Source organism: Haliotis rufescens, unplaced genomic scaffold (genome assembly GCF_023055435.1).
Source record: "Haliotis rufescens isolate VD_foot unplaced genomic scaffold, xgHalRufe1.0.p SCAF_7, whole genome shotgun sequence".
Taxonomy (NCBI): domain Eukaryota; kingdom Metazoa; phylum Mollusca; class Gastropoda; order Lepetellida; family Haliotidae; genus Haliotis; species Haliotis rufescens.
The window spans coordinates 26,783,948-26,801,606 of NW_025964361.1; the positions used below are offsets into that span (position 1 = coordinate 26,783,948).

General features: G+C 41.6%; 2 protein-coding genes across 5 annotated transcripts in view; one reads left to right on the forward strand and one right to left on the reverse strand.

Moving 5' to 3' along the window:
• LOC124137513 overlaps nucleotides 1-17,659 on the reverse strand; it is a 493,827-nt gene that overhangs the window by 234,181 nt on the left and 241,987 nt on the right. The window lies entirely within an intron of this gene.
• Nucleotides 1-17,659, forward strand: part of LOC124120933 (WD repeat-containing protein 19-like) — a 49,334-nt gene that overhangs the window by 30,191 nt on the left and 1,484 nt on the right. For 3 of the 4 annotated variants that reach the window (XM_046483842.2, XM_046483843.2, XM_048387756.1), the window contains 14 exons: nucleotides 536-646; nucleotides 2,016-2,254; nucleotides 3,840-3,915; nucleotides 5,239-5,321; nucleotides 5,808-5,948; nucleotides 7,122-7,211; nucleotides 8,086-8,210; nucleotides 8,728-8,837; nucleotides 9,408-9,551; nucleotides 10,329-10,425; nucleotides 12,136-12,260; nucleotides 14,036-14,117; nucleotides 15,255-15,529; nucleotides 17,241-17,317. In XM_046483842.2, the coding sequence (XP_046339798.1) occupies nucleotides 536-646; nucleotides 2,016-2,254; nucleotides 3,840-3,915; nucleotides 5,239-5,321; nucleotides 5,808-5,948; nucleotides 7,122-7,211; nucleotides 8,086-8,210; nucleotides 8,728-8,837; nucleotides 9,408-9,551; nucleotides 10,329-10,425; nucleotides 12,136-12,260; nucleotides 14,036-14,117; nucleotides 15,255-15,529; nucleotides 17,241-17,317 (1,775 nt within the window). Of the gene's footprint in view, nucleotides 1-535; nucleotides 647-2,015; nucleotides 2,255-3,839; nucleotides 3,916-5,238; nucleotides 5,322-5,807; nucleotides 5,949-7,121; nucleotides 7,212-8,085; nucleotides 8,211-8,727; nucleotides 8,838-9,407; nucleotides 9,552-10,328; nucleotides 10,426-11,299; nucleotides 11,553-12,135; nucleotides 12,261-14,035; nucleotides 14,118-15,254; nucleotides 15,530-17,240; nucleotides 17,318-17,659 lie in introns of those variants that run through there. The other variant, XM_048387757.1, reaches the window with a different exon arrangement.

Here is a 17,659-nt window from a genome sequence, read left to right on the forward strand (position 1 = left end):
GACCGTATTGCTAGCTCTCTGTAGGGCTTCGATGACAGGACATGGATGATAAGTACGCAAATGGAAATAGTTTTTCATGTTTTAGGATATTTTCTCAATGAAAGTTAAACATTTCATGACGTATGTTTATGTAAATGTGTAGACACGTCCAAAATGAAACAGGAAAAACTGTAGTACTCGGATGGCTCCAAGGAACCCTGAGTAGGAGAGAGATTGGCATATTTATGTTGTATTCCAGACTTTGATAAACACTGGCTTCTAATCTGGCAATTAGTGTTTAGCTTTCTCTTTGATTTGGCTGATTTAAAAAAGAAGACTGAAGCCACTTTACTCTGCGCAGTGCTTGCGCTTCACTGTGTGGAGCTCTATTGTTTTGGTTTTGAGAATTGAATCCGGCGTGTGATGTCACACTCGTAATATTTCATGCATGATTTAAAAACACACAGAAACATCAATGTACTGTCCATGTAAGTTATCCAGGAAGAACTAGATCTCTTTGGCTATAACTGTACTTGTATTGCTGTTCTGTTTCCAGTCGATTGAGGACAAGAACCTGCTGTCTGGCTACATTGCCATGTTCCTTGGAGAATTCAACCCTTCCCAGGATCTCTTCCTGGCATCAAGCTACCCCCTGGCTGCCCTCGAGGTATGTGCTCTGCTTTCCTAGTGTCATTACAAACTGCCCCCTGGCTGCCCTCGAGGTATGTGCTCAGCTTTCTGTGTCTATACAAACTGCCCCTTGGCTGACCTCGAGGTATGTGCTCAGCTTTCTGTGTCTATACAAGCTGCTCCCTGGCTGACCTCGAGGTATGTGCTCAGCTTTCTGTGTCTATACAAACTTCCCCCTGGCTGCCCTCGAAGTATGTGCTCAGCTTTCTGTGTCTATACAAGCTGCTCCTTGGCTGCCCTCGAGGTATGTGCTCAGCTTTCTGTGTCTATACAAACTGCCCCCTGGCTGCCCTCGAGGTATGTGCTCAGCTTTCTGTGTCTATACAAACTGCCCCCTGGCTGCCCTCGAGGTATGTGCTCAGCTTTCTGTGTCTATACAAGCTGCCCCCTGGCTGACCTCGAGGTATGTGCTCTGCTTTCTCAGTGTCATTACAAACTGCCCCCTGGCTACCATTATATGCATTTGTTAACGTGTGCCCCTTGTGCAATAACATGCGCACTAAGCACCTTGTTTCTTTATTTGGAATTTAGTTTTTCTAAAATCTTTGTTGTTTAATCCATCATAGAAAGGTTGAATACTCCCATGTACAGTCCAGCTGACGTCCTGAAACCATGCAAAATCACTCACTCAGTCGCTTTGTTGGATGTTAATATCTTCTCAGCTGATGGAATGATGATAAGGATGTGTCATGTATTGCAGATTGAGAATGTTAGGTCTTTTCGTCTTATTACTTAACCCAAGGGGCGGTCGGGTAGCCTAGTGGTTAAAGCGTTCGCTCGTCACGCCGAAGACCCGGGTTCGATTCCCGACATGGGTACAATGTGTGAAGCCCATTTCTGGTGTCCCCCGCCGTGATATTGCTGGAATATTGCTAAAAGCGGCGTAAAACCATACTCACTCACTCACTATTACTTAACCTAGCAGAGAGTTTATTTTCACCTGACATTATTTTTAATGTGAGTAAGTAGTAAGTCAGTTAGGTGATTTGGCAGTTCCTGAGTGAGTTTATTTTGGACACAATTGTCACATCAATTTACTAATGTCCAAACATCAGTACCCCCACATTATGAGAGTGGATGGCTGGTTTGTTAAATCTTTATTAGAAATAATAATGACATTTTCAATATAATTACAACGTCTTTCATCTTATATTATTGAATATATCTGCGAGTACTGGCACATGTCTTGCAGTCTGACTTCGCAGTGTTTTTTGCCTTTTACTTCCTGATTCGGCTTATCTGCAGGTCATATAATTTTCTTTCATATTTCAATGGTCAAATTAATTCCTCAGCTTATCTACGAGGGCTTATCTGCGGTCATATACGGTAACTTATTCTCCTTGTAGATGCGCAGAGACCTGCTTCACTGGGATAGTGCCCTGCAGCTTGCTAAGGCTCTGGCTCCGGAGCAGATCTCCTACATCTCGCGAGAGTATGCCCAGCAGCTGGAGTTCACCGGGGACTACATGAACTCTCTGTCTCACTATGAGAAGGGGATCACCAAGGACGAGAAGGCAAGGGATCATGATGAAATCTGTGCTGCAGGCATCGCTCGCATGTCTATCAGGACTGGAGACATACGCAGGTTAGGACTTGGTTTTACCTATAGGCATACTGAAATCTGTGCTGCAGGCATCGGTCACATGTCTATCAGGACTGGAGACATACGCAGGTTAGGACTTGGTTTTACCTATAGGCATACTGAAATCTGTGCTGCAGGCATCGGTCACATGTCTATCAGGACTGGAGACATACGCAGGTTAGGACTTGGTTTTACCTACAGGTATACTGAAATCTGTGCTGCAGGCATCGCTCGCATGTCTATCAGGATTGGAGACATACGCAGGTTAGGACTTGGTTTTACCTATAGGCATACTGAATTCTGTGCTGCAGGCATTGCTCGCATGTCTATCAGGACTGGAGACATACGCAGGTTAGGACTTGGTTTTACCTACAGGTATACTGAAATCTGTGCTGCAGGCATTGCTCGCATGTCTATCAGGACTGGAGACATACGCAGGTTAGGACTTGGTTTTACCTACAGGTGTACTGAAATCTGTGCTGCAGGCATTGCTCGCATGTCTATCAGGACTGGAGACATACGCAGGTTAGGACTTGGTTTTACCTACAGGTATACTGAAATCTGTGCTGCAGGCATTGCTCGCATGTCTATCAGGACTGGAGACATACGCAGGTTAGGACCTGGTTTTACCTATAGGCATACTGATTTAGATGTGAACAATTATTTTCAGTAACTCTCACTGATCATCATAATGTTGACAGTCTGCTGTTATATGTACAATTGTTTGTCTTGTTTGTGACGTGACGTGTATCATATCAATGCATTGTCACAAATATTTGAGATTAAGTTATCTGTTGTTCATGGTGTCATAGACAATTTATGTCATGTCTTTCCCATGACAGATTGACTCAGATGGTGTCTCCTCTTGAGATTGGGAAGTCCACTTATTTATGATTTTCTTCGAAAAAGGATGATGGGTAGTATATGGCTAAGACTTGTAAGGGAAGTTATTCTCTGAGTACTGGCACAGTATGTAGGATACAGTTTGAATCATTTCATGATAACAAGCGATACAACTGTATTCATGATTAAGTCAAAGAAGGTCTCATGATCTGAAGCTTATAGAAACAATGTTAGAATGTTTTGGAGAATCAGAATAACAAAGTCTTCACTTTCGTCATAGTTTATGTACGTAGATCACATGGAGCACTGGAGGCAGGAGGGTAGCTTGGTGGTTGAAGTAGTCACTCGTCATGCTAGAGGCCAGGGCCCCGTTCCTCAAAGCAATCGTAACGGTAAGGTGATTGTAAGTCCCATACTTTAACATAGGCTTACGATCACTGTAGTGCTAAGATCGCTTTGAGGAACGAGGCCCTGGGTTCAATGCCCACATTGGTACAATCTATGAAGCCTGGGATCTGTTCCACGAAGCGTTTGTCATAATTCTGTTACGATCACTTTAGTGCTACAGTCACTTTGTGTAATGGATCTCCGGTGTTCCTGCTATCTTCCTGGAATAGCATGAAACTACTCACACACTCACTCACATTCAAGATTGCTAGCATTGAATCTCTTACAGTTTATATTGGGATTACTCTTCAGATATTAATGTATTATGTGTCATTATAGCTCACTGCTTTTATTTCAGGGGTGTTGCCATGGCGATGAAGATGTCCAGCAAGAGCCTGAAGAAGGAATGTGCAGGCATCTTGGAGAGTATGAAGGTGGGATGTTGTGTTGTTACACTGTTGGAGTCGGCACAGGTGCTACTAAAATATACCTTGGGTTCATATTTGTATTCAAATAATGGTTTTATGCAAATACTTTCCTCCAATTCCCAAATATGTAAAAACTTTTGTTGGGGACATATTTATATACAAGTATGTTCCTGAGGTATATACTTGTGGTAATTGTGATGACAGCTACCCAACAACTGTAGTTATGTAAATATAACTAAATTAAGCGTGAATCCGTGGCATTTGACTCAAGTTGTTGTCTACAGTGTTTTTGTCTTAATGGTACAATAAGAAGTCTGGGGAGTTATTACTTTGACGTTTTTATTTATAAGAATTGACTTCAATACTTTTTTGGGGAGTTCAAAACATAAGAAACGGTGTGCACGTTGTATAGAGTTCTAAACATAAAACAAACTGTGACAGTGTGCACAGTGTGTTTTCCGTATATACAATCTCATTAAAATCAGATCTTAGTTTTCGCTGCCGCTAAACAAAGATCTGAGGACATCCCATTACGGGTCACGTCAGATCGACCTTTCACGAATTTTGACCGACCAATGAAATGACTGACAAGAAATCGACATTAGCCAATCAGAAGACAGCTTTCTCAAGCATTACGACACTAGTTTCAAACTGGCGGTTACGCTTCGAAACATATTTTGACGTATTCTCCTTTAAAAATTTAAAACTGATAAGAAGAACATTCTGAAATTGCATATAGATGGCCTAGATTGTATGGATATAATCATAAAACCTGTAACTGTCGTTAGGAATACCCCGTGTTAAATATTTCGTGGTTGCATGATTAGAAAACACATTCCGTCTGTCACTTTCATGATCTGGTAAGCGATGCTCTGATTGGTTGGATGAAAGGTCGTTCTGATGTGACCCGTAATGGGATGTCCTCAGATCTTTGTTCAGCGATAGCGAGAACTAAGAACTGATTTTAATGAGATAAACATATATATATCCATAAACGCAAAAGATATTGAAGTCAAATGGTTTCTCAGAAACCCTAAAAATTCCAGTGTAGAACTAATGATGACAAATGCAGTCAGACCTTGAATTCCCAGCGAATTCCTTCTATTTACACTCGGATCTGTCAAATTCCCGGTTGTCTTAAACTCATTTTGGACTCCCAAGTATCCTTAAACATGTTTGACTGAGAATAACTTAAATTACTAAAATATGAACTAATACAATAATCCCACCTAAACCATCAGCATCAGTGTTAACAAGGTCCATGTAACACTCTGTAGTGTCCTATCACCATGAACCAGAATGTCCTCTACAAGTTTCTCCATGTTGCAGCAATGGACAGAGGCAGCTACTCTATATGAACAAGGCCACTACTACGACAAGGCGGCTTCTGTCTACATCAGAGGCAAAAACTGGTATGAGTCTTTGAAAATGTTTGGTAACTACTAACGAATTACATTACTTATGTACAAATATAGGCCTCTAAAATATAGTTCGGTTAAGATAATTAGGGAGAAAGTGTTTTCAATAATGATAATAATAATAACAACAACAACAACATGATGATGATGATGATGATGATGATGATGATGATGAACCAAATCCATACCCTAAAGCATGCTCAAAGCACTACATTAATACCCAGGACCCACTTGCACAAAGCGATCTTAGCACTAAGATGATCGTAACTCCCATACTTTAACATAGGCTTACAATAATCTTAGCGCTAAGATCGCTTTGTGCAAGTGGGACCCTGGTCAATAGATCAGTATACACTTGCTTTTCATTCTTAGCTCCCTGGGGTGTATACAATCCAACCTGCCTATGCTGCACCATTACTTCTTGACCATTTTCTGACATGTTAGATATTTACAAACCATTACCATTGTATTTTCCCTCAGGAACAAGGTGGGAGAACTGTTGCAACACATCACCTCCCCGAAGATTCACGCACAGTACGCGAAGGCCAAGGAGGCTGATGGCCGATACAAGGAGGCTGCAGAGGCATACAAGATGGCTAAAGAGTGGGACCATGTCATCAGGTACGTCCAGCTGGCCATGTCATGAACCCTCGCTACGGTGATACATTATCGTACTGGTAAACGATAGCTTTCCTGTCACTGTGACTCCATGGGGATATGTGGATGCTTGTTGTAACAGCTGACTATAGGATGTGATAGCTGAAAGTGTGTCCAATGGTGTGGATCAGTATTTGTCTACTATTTGTTTGTCTGAACAAGACTCTATAGACCTGTGAAGATCAGAGTTCTTTTAATACCCACGACGTATGAATTTAGTTAAAAATGTTCATAAGGACTTATGAATTAACTTGAAACTGTACAGCAAGCATTGATTGCTTATTTCCAGCTGTTCCTATTCCACTAACAGTAAATGAAGGTTTGCATAAATCCATAGCACATCTTCTCTACTGAAGATAAGGACAGTGATAAACTTGACCATATTGTTAGCTGATTAAGACCCGTGAAGATTCCGGGGTAGAATAGGTCTTCAGCAACCCATGCTTGCCGTAAAAGGCAACTATGCTTTTCGTAAGAGGCGACTAATGGGATCGGGTGGTCAGGCTCGCTGACGTGGTTGATGCATGTCATCGCTCCCAATTGCGTGGATTGATGCTCATGATGTCAATCACTGGATTGTCTGGTCCAGACTCGATTATTTACAGACAGTCATCATATAGCTGGAATATTGCTGAGTGCGACGTTAAACAACAAACCATCCAACCAATCAAGACTCTATAATTAAAAGGACATTGCAGTGTAAGACAACATTAACTTACAAATTCAAAGAACTGTAAAGTATTTTGTGGACATACTATCTTCAAATATATGTGCACTTATGCTTAATAAGATCATATAAGATCAGACAGTTAAATATAAAATATATGCTTGTTAGACACGTCTATGATTGTACAGGGTTCATTACTCTCCTGATAAGGAATTTAGCAAAGAAAGCTAAATTTCCCCGTAAGCTCGCGTTCTCTGATTTTATCCATCAAACTTTAGCAACTGTGATGTATATTCTGTGTGAACATGGTTCGACACTGGTTGTCAAGTGGAGATAATCTCAAATGTATAGATGTAATTATCTCCCCTTTGACCATATTAGTCATCACTATTAATTTATAACCTGAATTCAAAATGAGAAAAATTCTGTTTAAGCATAACGATTTTACTTAAACCTTTTAACTTTTGCAGGATTAACCTTGAATTTCTACAAAACCCAGAAGAAGCTGTTAAGATTGTGCAGGAAACCCAGTCAGTAGAGGGTGCAAAGATGGTGGCCAAGTGAGTAACCCTTATACAGTGTTCCTTCATTCCGTGGAGGAGTCAGGGAATTTTCACATCAATTTGTTGATGTTCTAGCTTCAATCTGACTCATGCTTATTTATGTTACGTTAGAACCTGTTTCCTGCCTGAGACAAGTGAAACACTCACAATGACAGGCTCACTTGTCATAGCCACATCGATTCCCACACAGTGCATGGCTCTGGTGTAATGTAAACTCTGTGCAGCTCTGTTGTAATGTAAACTCTGTGCAGCTCTGTTCTAATGTAAACTCTGTGCAGCTCTGTTCTAATGTAAACTCTGTGCAGCTCTGTTCTAATGTAAACTCTGTGCAGCTCTGTTCTAATGTAAACTCTGTGCAGCTCTGTTCTAATGTAAAATCTGTGCAGCGTTGTCCTAATGTAAACTCCGTGCAGCTCTGTTCTAATGTAAACTCTGTGCAGCGTTGTCCTAATGTAAACTGTGTGCAGCTCTGTTCTTATGTAAACTCCGTGCAGCTCTGTTCTAATGTAAACTCTGTGCAGCTCTGTTCTAATGTAAACTCTGTGCAGCGTTGTCCTAATGTAAACTGTGTGCAGCTCTGTTCTTATGTAAACTCCGTGCAGCTCTGTTCTAATGTAAACTGTGTGCAGCTCTGTTCTAATGTAAACTCTGTGCAATATTGAACATTCCCAAAATGTCAAAAGAAAAAGAGAGCATTTGACTTTATTTTTCTCTTCCTACCACCCTTATATTTACAACAGCCAAAAAAATATAACCAAGGGTTTGATTTTATTGTTGTTTATATTTCCACCATCCAAAGGTTTTGGTGAAAAAAATGCTGCATAAAGAAAGCCCCTGCACATGCTGTAGTTCTGCCATGTCTGTGATGCAGGTTTTTCCAGCGGCTGAATGACTACGCCTCGGCCATCCAGTTCCTGGTGATGTCCAAGTGTAATGATGAGGCCTTCCAGCTGGCCCAGAGTCACAACCAGATGGAGATCTACGCTGACATCATAGGTGGGCGGTCACATTGATCTAGCCAGACATATTCTTTCATGGAGTAGTTTCAGGTGGACATTTTATTGCCTTCAGGCATCAAAGCATCATATGTGGTTTTAGTTGAGGGATTCATATACACATGTACCATGATTTGTGGAAGTAGATTATTACTTAAATGCAAATATATTTATTGTGTTTTTGTTTCAAGTCAGGGGCCACGGGTGGCCTTGTCGTCTAAAGCGCCATAATTCGCTGTGCAGGGTTGCATCCCTTGGGCACGCCAGAAACCTATGATTGTGTTTTCGAATCCCGGTTCGCCCCAATTATGTTTCTTGGTTTGTCAGCACCATACCCGTGCTTGTGGGTTTCACCGAAGTGGTAAACGTCTAAGACCTGCATCGCTTCAGCCTTGCCTCCCACATTAAGCTGACATGCCGTGATATAACTGGAATACTGTTTAAAGCAGCATTAAACCAAACTCACTCACTCACTCAAGTGTTAGTTATGTTTGTTGCAAGTCTGAATCCTGTTGCAGGTTCCGATGCCACTCCCGAGGACTACCAGAGTATAGCAGTGCACTTTGAGAATGAGAAGAACCACTACCTGTCTGGGAAGTTCTTCCTCCTCAGCGGACAATACTCCAGGGTGAGTCTAGCAGACGACATGCTTAATCCATGTGTTGGAATTCTCGGGTATCATTGATTTAGGTGAAAGGAGGCACAGATGGTGCAGTCATCTAAGGCGCCGCAATTCACTGTGCAGAGTTGCGTCCCTTTTGCATGCTAGACTTAATTGTGGTTTTGAATCCTGGATTTGCCCAGGCTATGATTCTAGGTTTGTCAGCACCATACACATGCTTTTGGGTTTCACCAATGTAATAAACGTGTGAGATTTGCATCACATCGGGCTCTCCTCCCGTTGACATGAAATGATGTAACTGAAATTCTGTACAAGATTCTGCAAAGTGGCGTTGACCAAAATCACTGATTTTGGATGTAAACCTACTGTATTCAACAAAGAGATTTTGAACAGACAACGTGAATCAATGGATTGTCTAGTCTGGTCTTAACTATCTATAGACCTGTCATATAGCTGGAATATTGCTGTGTACAGCTATAAACAAATAACAGATCGTGGGTCAATCTCTGTAGAACTGATACAAACACAACTAGCTGTGTTTGCATCTCAGTAATAGGGTACGTGTGTTGTTGTCAGGCCATGAAGCACTTCTTGAGATGTAATGGAGAGGACAGTCAGGCAATAGAGCTGGCGATCGAGACGGTGGGACGAGCCAATGATGACCAGCTTACCCATCAGCTCATTGACTTCCTCATGGGAGAAACTGACGGCATGCCCAAGGTGAGTTAATATGAGTGTTTTGTGGTCAGTGGGTGCATAACAGTCAGGTTGCAGCTTATGCCTTATCGATCAGTATGTGTAGTCGTGTAGCATGTGTGTATGTGTCCATGATGTAGGTGTCACAGGGAGTAAGTTCAGGGACTTGGACAAATGTCTCCTAACCTAAATGTCAGGGTTATGAGGATTTGCTGATGTAAATGAGGAATTATGTTGTGGTGAGACCAGCTGTCACAAAGTTGAGTAGGATGATTCCTCCAGATTGTTTATGCTGTTGTTTTTGTGGTAGGCAAAGTAAGCACATGAAACGTTAAAACATGAATGTTTGTATTGCTTCAAGACAGTCACTGTTCGGAAAATGTATACTGCGGATCCTAGGTTTTGGGACGTCATACGTTTTCGGACGGCCCTGTTTATTGCGATTACTCACTCTATAACTGGGGGTGTAGCATCACACAGACATTATAAGTACTCAGATGATGGCTTTTTTTTAAAAAGGATTGTCTTTCAAAAGTGAATGAGCTGTTTTACAGTTGTTCATTTGATTAGAGAGAAAACTGTGTGTGTTTCTTAAGTGTCCAAAAACCCATAACACTGGGATATATCATTACGAGACTTTACTCCATCAACTTGACTTGTTAATCCAGGATTTGTTAAAGTTGGGATTTCACTGGAATCTGTGGTGTCTGGATTATGAGGGTTTTGCACGCTTAAACAAAACAAGTTTGTGTCAGTAGTTACCCAGAATATATTTTGCAATGTCTTACTTTACTCTCTCAGGATGCCAAGTACCTGTTCCGGCTGTACATGGCCTTGAAGCAGTACAGGGAGGCAGCCCGGACAGCCATCATCATAGCACGGGAGGAGCAGAGTGCAGGTACGTCACACATCACACACACACAGATCCATAACACACACAGAGATCCATCACACACACACAGATCCATCACACATGCAGAGATCATCACACAGAGATCCATCACACACAGAGAGATTCATCACACACGCAGATCCATCACACACATACAGGTCCATTACAGAAATGCATCACACATGCAGAGATAAATCACACACATAGAGATCCATCACACATGCAGACATCCATCACACACAGAGATTCATCACACACACAGAGATCCATCACACACGCAGAGATCCATCACACACGCAGAGATCCATCACACACATAGAGATCCATCACACATGCAGACATCCATCACACACAGAGATTCATCACACACGCAGAGATCCATCACACTCGCAGAGATCCATCACACACGCAGAGATCCATCACACACGCAGAGATCCATCACACACAGAGATTCATCATACATGCAGAGATCCATCATACACGCAGAGATCCATCACACACAGAGATCCATCACACGCAGAGATCCATCACACACAGAGATCCATCACACAGAGATCCATCACACACAGAGATCCATCACACACAGAGATCCATCACACAGAGATCCATCACACAGATCCATCACACGCAGAGATCCATCACACACAGAGATCCATCACACAGAGATCCATCACACGCAGAGATCCATCACACAGAGATCCATCACACAGAGAGATTCATCACACATGCAGAGATACATCACTCCCATGAAGTGCTGTTCCATATATATGTAAGAACATACACCACCTGTGTGACTTGTTGTAAGGAACTACCGCAATGCCCATGACGTGCTATTCCATATATATGTAAGAACATACACCACCAGTGTGACTTGTTGTAGGGAACTACCGCAACGCCCATGACGTGCTGTTCCATATATATGTAAGAACATACACCACCTGTGTGACTTGTTGTAGGGAACTACCGCAATGCCCATGACGTGCTGTTCCATATATATGTAAGAACATACACCACCTGTGTGACTTGTTGTAGGGAACTACCGCAACGCCCATGACGTGCTGTTCCATATATATGTAAGAACATACACCACCTGTGTGACTTGTTGTAGGGAACTACCGCAATGCCCATGACGTGCTATTCCATATATATGTAAGAACATACACCACCAGTGTGACTTGTTGTAGGGAACTACCGCAACGCCCATGACGTGCTGTTCCATATATATGTAAGAACATACACCACCTGTGTGACTTGTTGTAGGGAACTACCGCAACGCCCATGACGTGCTGTTCCATATATATGTAAGAACATACACCACCTGTGTGACTTGTTGTAGGGAACTACCGCAATGCCCATGACGTGCTGTTCCAAATATATGTAAGAACATACACCACCTGTGTGACTTGTTGTAGGGAACTACCGCAACGCCCATGACGTGCTGTTCCATATATATGTAAGAACATACACCACCTGTGTGACTTGTTGTAGGGAACTACCGCAATGCCCATGACGTGCTGTTCAGTATGTATGTAAGAACATACACCACCTGTGTGACTTGTTGTAGGGAACTACCGCAATGCCCTTGACGTGCTGTTCATTACATATGTAAGAACATACACCACCTGTGTGACTTGTTGTAGGGAACTACCGCAATGCCCATGACGTGCTGTTCAGTATATATGTAAGAACATACACCACCAGTGTGACTTGTTGTAGGGAACTACCGCAACGCCCATGACGTGCTGTTCAGTATGTACCAGGAGTTGAAGGACAACAAGATCAAGATCCCAGCCGAGATGGCCACCAACCTCATGATCCTACACAGCTACATCCTCGCTAAGGTAACCGATACACTAGGGGGCATGAATGTCAAAGAGAGCACCATTACCTGCTGAACAGTGGGTACAAGCACATTGTGTTTGTTGCAACTACTAACTAGGCCATGTCGTGATTCAAAACAGTTGAGGAGCCAGTTGAAAGGGTTGGAAAACAACTAATTGCCATAGGACAGTTACAACAACAACAACAACAATAATAATAGGAATACGGCCCTTCTGACAATCTTGGTAATGCAGAAGGCTGCAGTGTTGAGAGTCTTCACATTCTCCGCTGTTTGGGCTGTGTGTTAGAGGGGCCAAGGGCCCTGAGCTGATGAGCCTGACTGTGCCAGGATCACCCAAACCCTCTTAGGTGCAATTTCTATTTTACTATGTAAATAAAAATAATATTATTATGATTATGATTATGAATATCAATAACAAACAAAGATACAGGTTTCTGTATTTGAATATGATTTTGTCATGTAAAGTAAACTAAAATAATTTGTTTTGTCTGAAAATTAATATAGGATACAATTTCAAATGGTGTATGGAAATATATGGTGGGGGTGCTAAACCACTGTGTGTATGTCCACAATGGAGTGGGTTTGCCATCAAATATATACTGGAAATCTTGAAATTAATGCATCACCCAATTAATGCAAGTGTCGACACACCTGGCCTAAAATGTATCATGAAATTAATGTGAGTAGCCCTGCCTCTGAACTTTAAAAAGAAATTTCAAATAACAGATATTCAAATGAGATAGGTAGGATAACCGGCGAAGTATGGTGAGACAAGTTAGTTCAATCCTCTGAACACGGATGAGCAGTGTCATGTATTAACCATGTCTGGTGTTACTGTACTGGACAATTTCACAACATGGGTGAGCAGTGTTCTGGTTGCAATTATAAGATTATTTGACTATGTTCCCAAGCGCAAAGACACTGTCATACACAGTTGGCGTTTGTTATAACTGCTTGATCAACATGTGACCTCACAATCTCACCACACTTAATGCGGAACTTGGTGAAGAGCACAGTCTAAATCTAGTGCTCAGTTACATTGTTCAAACAGGGGGATATAGCGATCACCATGACTGTCTGCCCATCAATCAGCCATCCATTTTCCGTTTCCGGAGCAGAACTCCAAAACAGTTAAATATTTCTTGTTGAAACTTACAATATAGATCTGTCTAGTGGTGAACTGGTGCATTTTGATGATTTTGGATTTTGAAAAATACTGAACAGGATTATTGTTTTCTTCACTGAACTGAAGGTATCCAATGGCAATGAACCAAAAGTGGGGTAAAGTAGCCAAACTCCATATTTCCGAATTGCACCAGACCAGGGTGTATGTCATCTCCTGATGACTCTTGTGTATTGGGATCTTTGTTATCATGTCATTGTTTCCGCCCATGTGCAGTGAACCTGACATGTACTCCCAATATGTCCAGGTAAAAATGTGTCATTTTGTTATCATGCTTTCGCATTTATTTGCATGCTTGCATGATTTACAGTACCGTATATGACCGCGGATAAGCCGACCCCGCAGATAAGCCGAGGTGTTAACTTGACCATTGAAATACGAAAGAAAATGATATGACCCGCAGATAAGCCGAACCAGGAAGTGAAAGGCAAAAAACACTGCGAAGTCGGACTGCAAGACATGTGCCGGTACTCGCAGATATTAAAAAGTATAAGATGAAAAACATTGTAATTATATTGAAAAAGTATATAGACACACACAAGGACAGATATGATGGCACCACATATAATGTATGTATCTCTGTCTGCTAGATCCACATCAAGAGAGGAGATCACCTGAAAGGAGCCCGGATGTTGATCCGAGTTGCCAACAACATCAGCAAGTTCCCCTCTCGTAAGTATTGCACTGAACTTACACAATGTTGTATGACTGCTGCCAGCTTAAGACTAATAAATTATTTTTCTTCTCGTCTTGACATCAAATTGAGCTAATGTCATGTGTACATCGTCTGTACATCTGTAACTTAGCACTGAACTTAAATAGGTGTTCCTGACAGAAATAATTTACAAATTGCAGCTTCCGGATCCAGACTAACATGGTGTCACTGTAATACAATATATGAAAAGACAGAAGTTTTCATGGAAATACATTCCCATTAAACTCTGATTATATACTCCTCTATGATACTTCTCTGCATGAAGATTTGAGGTCAACTCCACCATGTCCACAGAAGGTCATGCCAGGTGAAGCCTGAGTGAACTTTGACCTCCGGTTTTGAGCCAGTCAGATGTCAGCTTTCTAGTACCATTCAGCTTCATATATTTATCACCTCTTCAGAAATTCTGATCGAGGCAAAAGAAAACGCTACAGATCACAAATATACCTTCAACAGTACACCCTTTTGGGTGTAGATGCAATTGTTTCAGAACCAAAGGTTGTATAAAATATCCACTGCAGGATGATAGTGTTACTGCATATTTTTGTATTTGGAATTCCCCAGATCTTCACATACAGAGGTATTGTATCGGAGTACAAGATTTGATTTCAGTGAGATTTCAATGAAATAAGACTTCATTTTAACTGCTCTAACTGCAGTATCTATTGTAGACAGTTAGATCTGTGAAGAGCCGGGTTAGAACAGGTCTTCAGCGACCCATGTTTGCTGTAAAAGGTGACTATGCTTGTCGTAAGAGGGGACTAATGGGATCGGGTGGACATGCTCGCTGACTTGGTTGATGATGCATGTCATGGTATCCCAATTGCATGGATCGATGCTCATGATGTCAATCACTGGATTGTCTGGTCCTGACTAATTTTTTACAGACAGCTGTCATATAGCGGTAATATTGCTGAGTGCGGCTTTAAACAACAAACAAACAATGTACAGTTACCTCCCCTTGTTTATTTTCTGTTGTCTACTGTCAGCTTGGAATGACATTGTTTTATTCAGTCCATGTTCAGGTAAAAATGCATGATGAAAAGAACATGATTGTTGATGAAAGTAGCATAAGATGCATGTTTTCTTTCCAGACATCGTTCCCCTGCTGACATCAACTGTGATAGAATGTCAGAGGTCAGGGTTAAAGAACTCAGCCTTCAGCTATGCTGCCATGTTAATGAGGCCAGAGTACCGCAACCAAATTGATCTCAAGTACAAGAAGAAGATCGAGATGATTGTCCGGAAACCAGACAAGACGGAGGAAGATGAACCCCTTAGCCCATGCCCAGTGTGTGGCTTCCAGCTTCCGGAGACGGAGCTCATGTGTCCAGAGTGCAAGAACAACCTGCCTTACTGCATCATCACTGTAAGTGGAGACAGTTATACAGTGTTATGCACACTACCCCCTGGGTATTCTGGGTTAGGATAACAATTCCCCACCTACCTCAGTCTGTTTGTTGTAAGAGGTGAATAAATGGATTGTGGAGTCAGGATCGCTGACGTGGTTGATTGTGTGTCCTGCCCAACACTGAAGCACATGTAACACATGTGGCATCTCCTTGGGCAAGTGACCCGTGAAGATTTCGGGGTTGAATAGGTCTTCAGCAACCCATGCTTGCCGCAAAAGGTGACTATGCTTGTCGTAAAAGGCAACTAACGGCATCGGGTGGTCAGGCTCGCTGACTTGGTTGATGCATGTCATCGATCCCAATTGCGTGGATCGATGCTCATGATATTAATCACTGGATTGTCTGTTCCAGACTCGATTATTTGCAGACCGCCGTCATATAGCTGGAATAGTGCTGAGTGCGGCGTTAAACAACAAACCAAACCAAAACCAAAACCTTGGGCAAGTGCTTTGTTCGAAATGAGCCTCTGTTCACCCAGCAGTGAATGGGTGCCCGATAGGATGAGATGGCAATGTGGTTGTAAACCTTCTGCTTGGGTTGTATACTCCCCAGGAAGCTGAGAAATCTTGAGTGCACACTTCTCCAGGGTAATAATAGCGCTTTGAGCATGCCCCTGAGTTGCGTGGAAATATACGCAATATAAAGAGCCTATTATTATTATACCCTGAAAGTGTTGATGTTTGCTCATAATATCAATCACTGGTTTGATTGGTCCAGACTTGATTCATAAAGCTGGAATATTGCTGGAGTGTGGAGTAACACAACAAACAAGCAAAACACCATTGTGTCCTGTTTTCCATTTCTGTACAGGCAGACATATGTGCCGAGGTGAATCTAACCAGAAATTGAAATATAATGGTAGAAAACTAAAACACATGTATCCTAACTCACATGATTCCTAAATATGTCATGGTTTGATAAAGCCTAGTGAAACCATTTTCTATCTGATAAACTATTTTCATGATATCAAAATATTCAAAACCTCCACCATTCAAGGTACAACTGTCCAAACAAAACAATACTCCACAAGAATTTCTGACTAACATTCATTGTGCTCTCTTCTTGTTTGCATGGACTTTTTTGGAATGAGAGAAATGCATTTGAAAGACGTGTGCAAACAACGACAATGCTTGACATTCTGATTCTAGGGAATGTGTGCCTTTTTTAAGTATTACTGTTGTATACAACATTTATGGATTGAATGCTGCCTCACTTGCATTTAATTGGTCGACTGTGAACCCAAGAAGATTGGTCATGTAGTTATTATTTCTTTATTTTGTTTAGTAATTGATTTTTATAACCAAGAGGTTTGATAATGAAAGTTCATGCACACTGTGGATTCAGTGTCTTTTTACAACTATTTTATAATGAAAAGATCACATTTTGGCAATATTTATATTCATAGCTTCATTCACATTATTACAATTGATTATTAAAATTATTAAGCTTTGGTAACAAATACCAGTTTGCTCATTTTTTAGTCTAGTCAGGAAAATGAACTTATAAAGATGTAACTGTTATCAGAGTACTTGTGACAGGCCAAATGATTACATACATTTTATTGGATAAGTTGACAATAGAATCTCACTACACTCTACAGTAGACTGTTGGTGTGTACTGTTAGGTTAACTGTACATGACATCTGTATTTTGACCTGTATGACTCCAGGGTCGTCACGTGGTGTCGGAGGATCTGACTGCATGTCACACATGTGACTTCCCTGCCATCTTCCCTGAGTTTATCAAGTAAGTGAACTAAACATGTGGTACCAGACAGATATGTGGCAGATTCTGTTCCATCTTCCCCCTCTGTAAATATTGGAACATTTTACACCAAGAACCCCAGTGGGGATTCAGGGCCCCGTTCCAAAAGCGATCTTAGCGCTAAGAATGACGTAAGTCTATGTTAAAAGTACGGGAATTACGATCGCCTTAGCGCTATGGTCGCTTTGTGGAACGGGGCCCAAGGGGACAGTGACCTATGCTTGTTGTGGGAGGTGACAAAAACAAGTCTGCCTTGATCCCTTCATGCCATTGTGTTCAGTTTAATGACAAATACCTCTTGAGTATAAATAGGATAGAACAAAC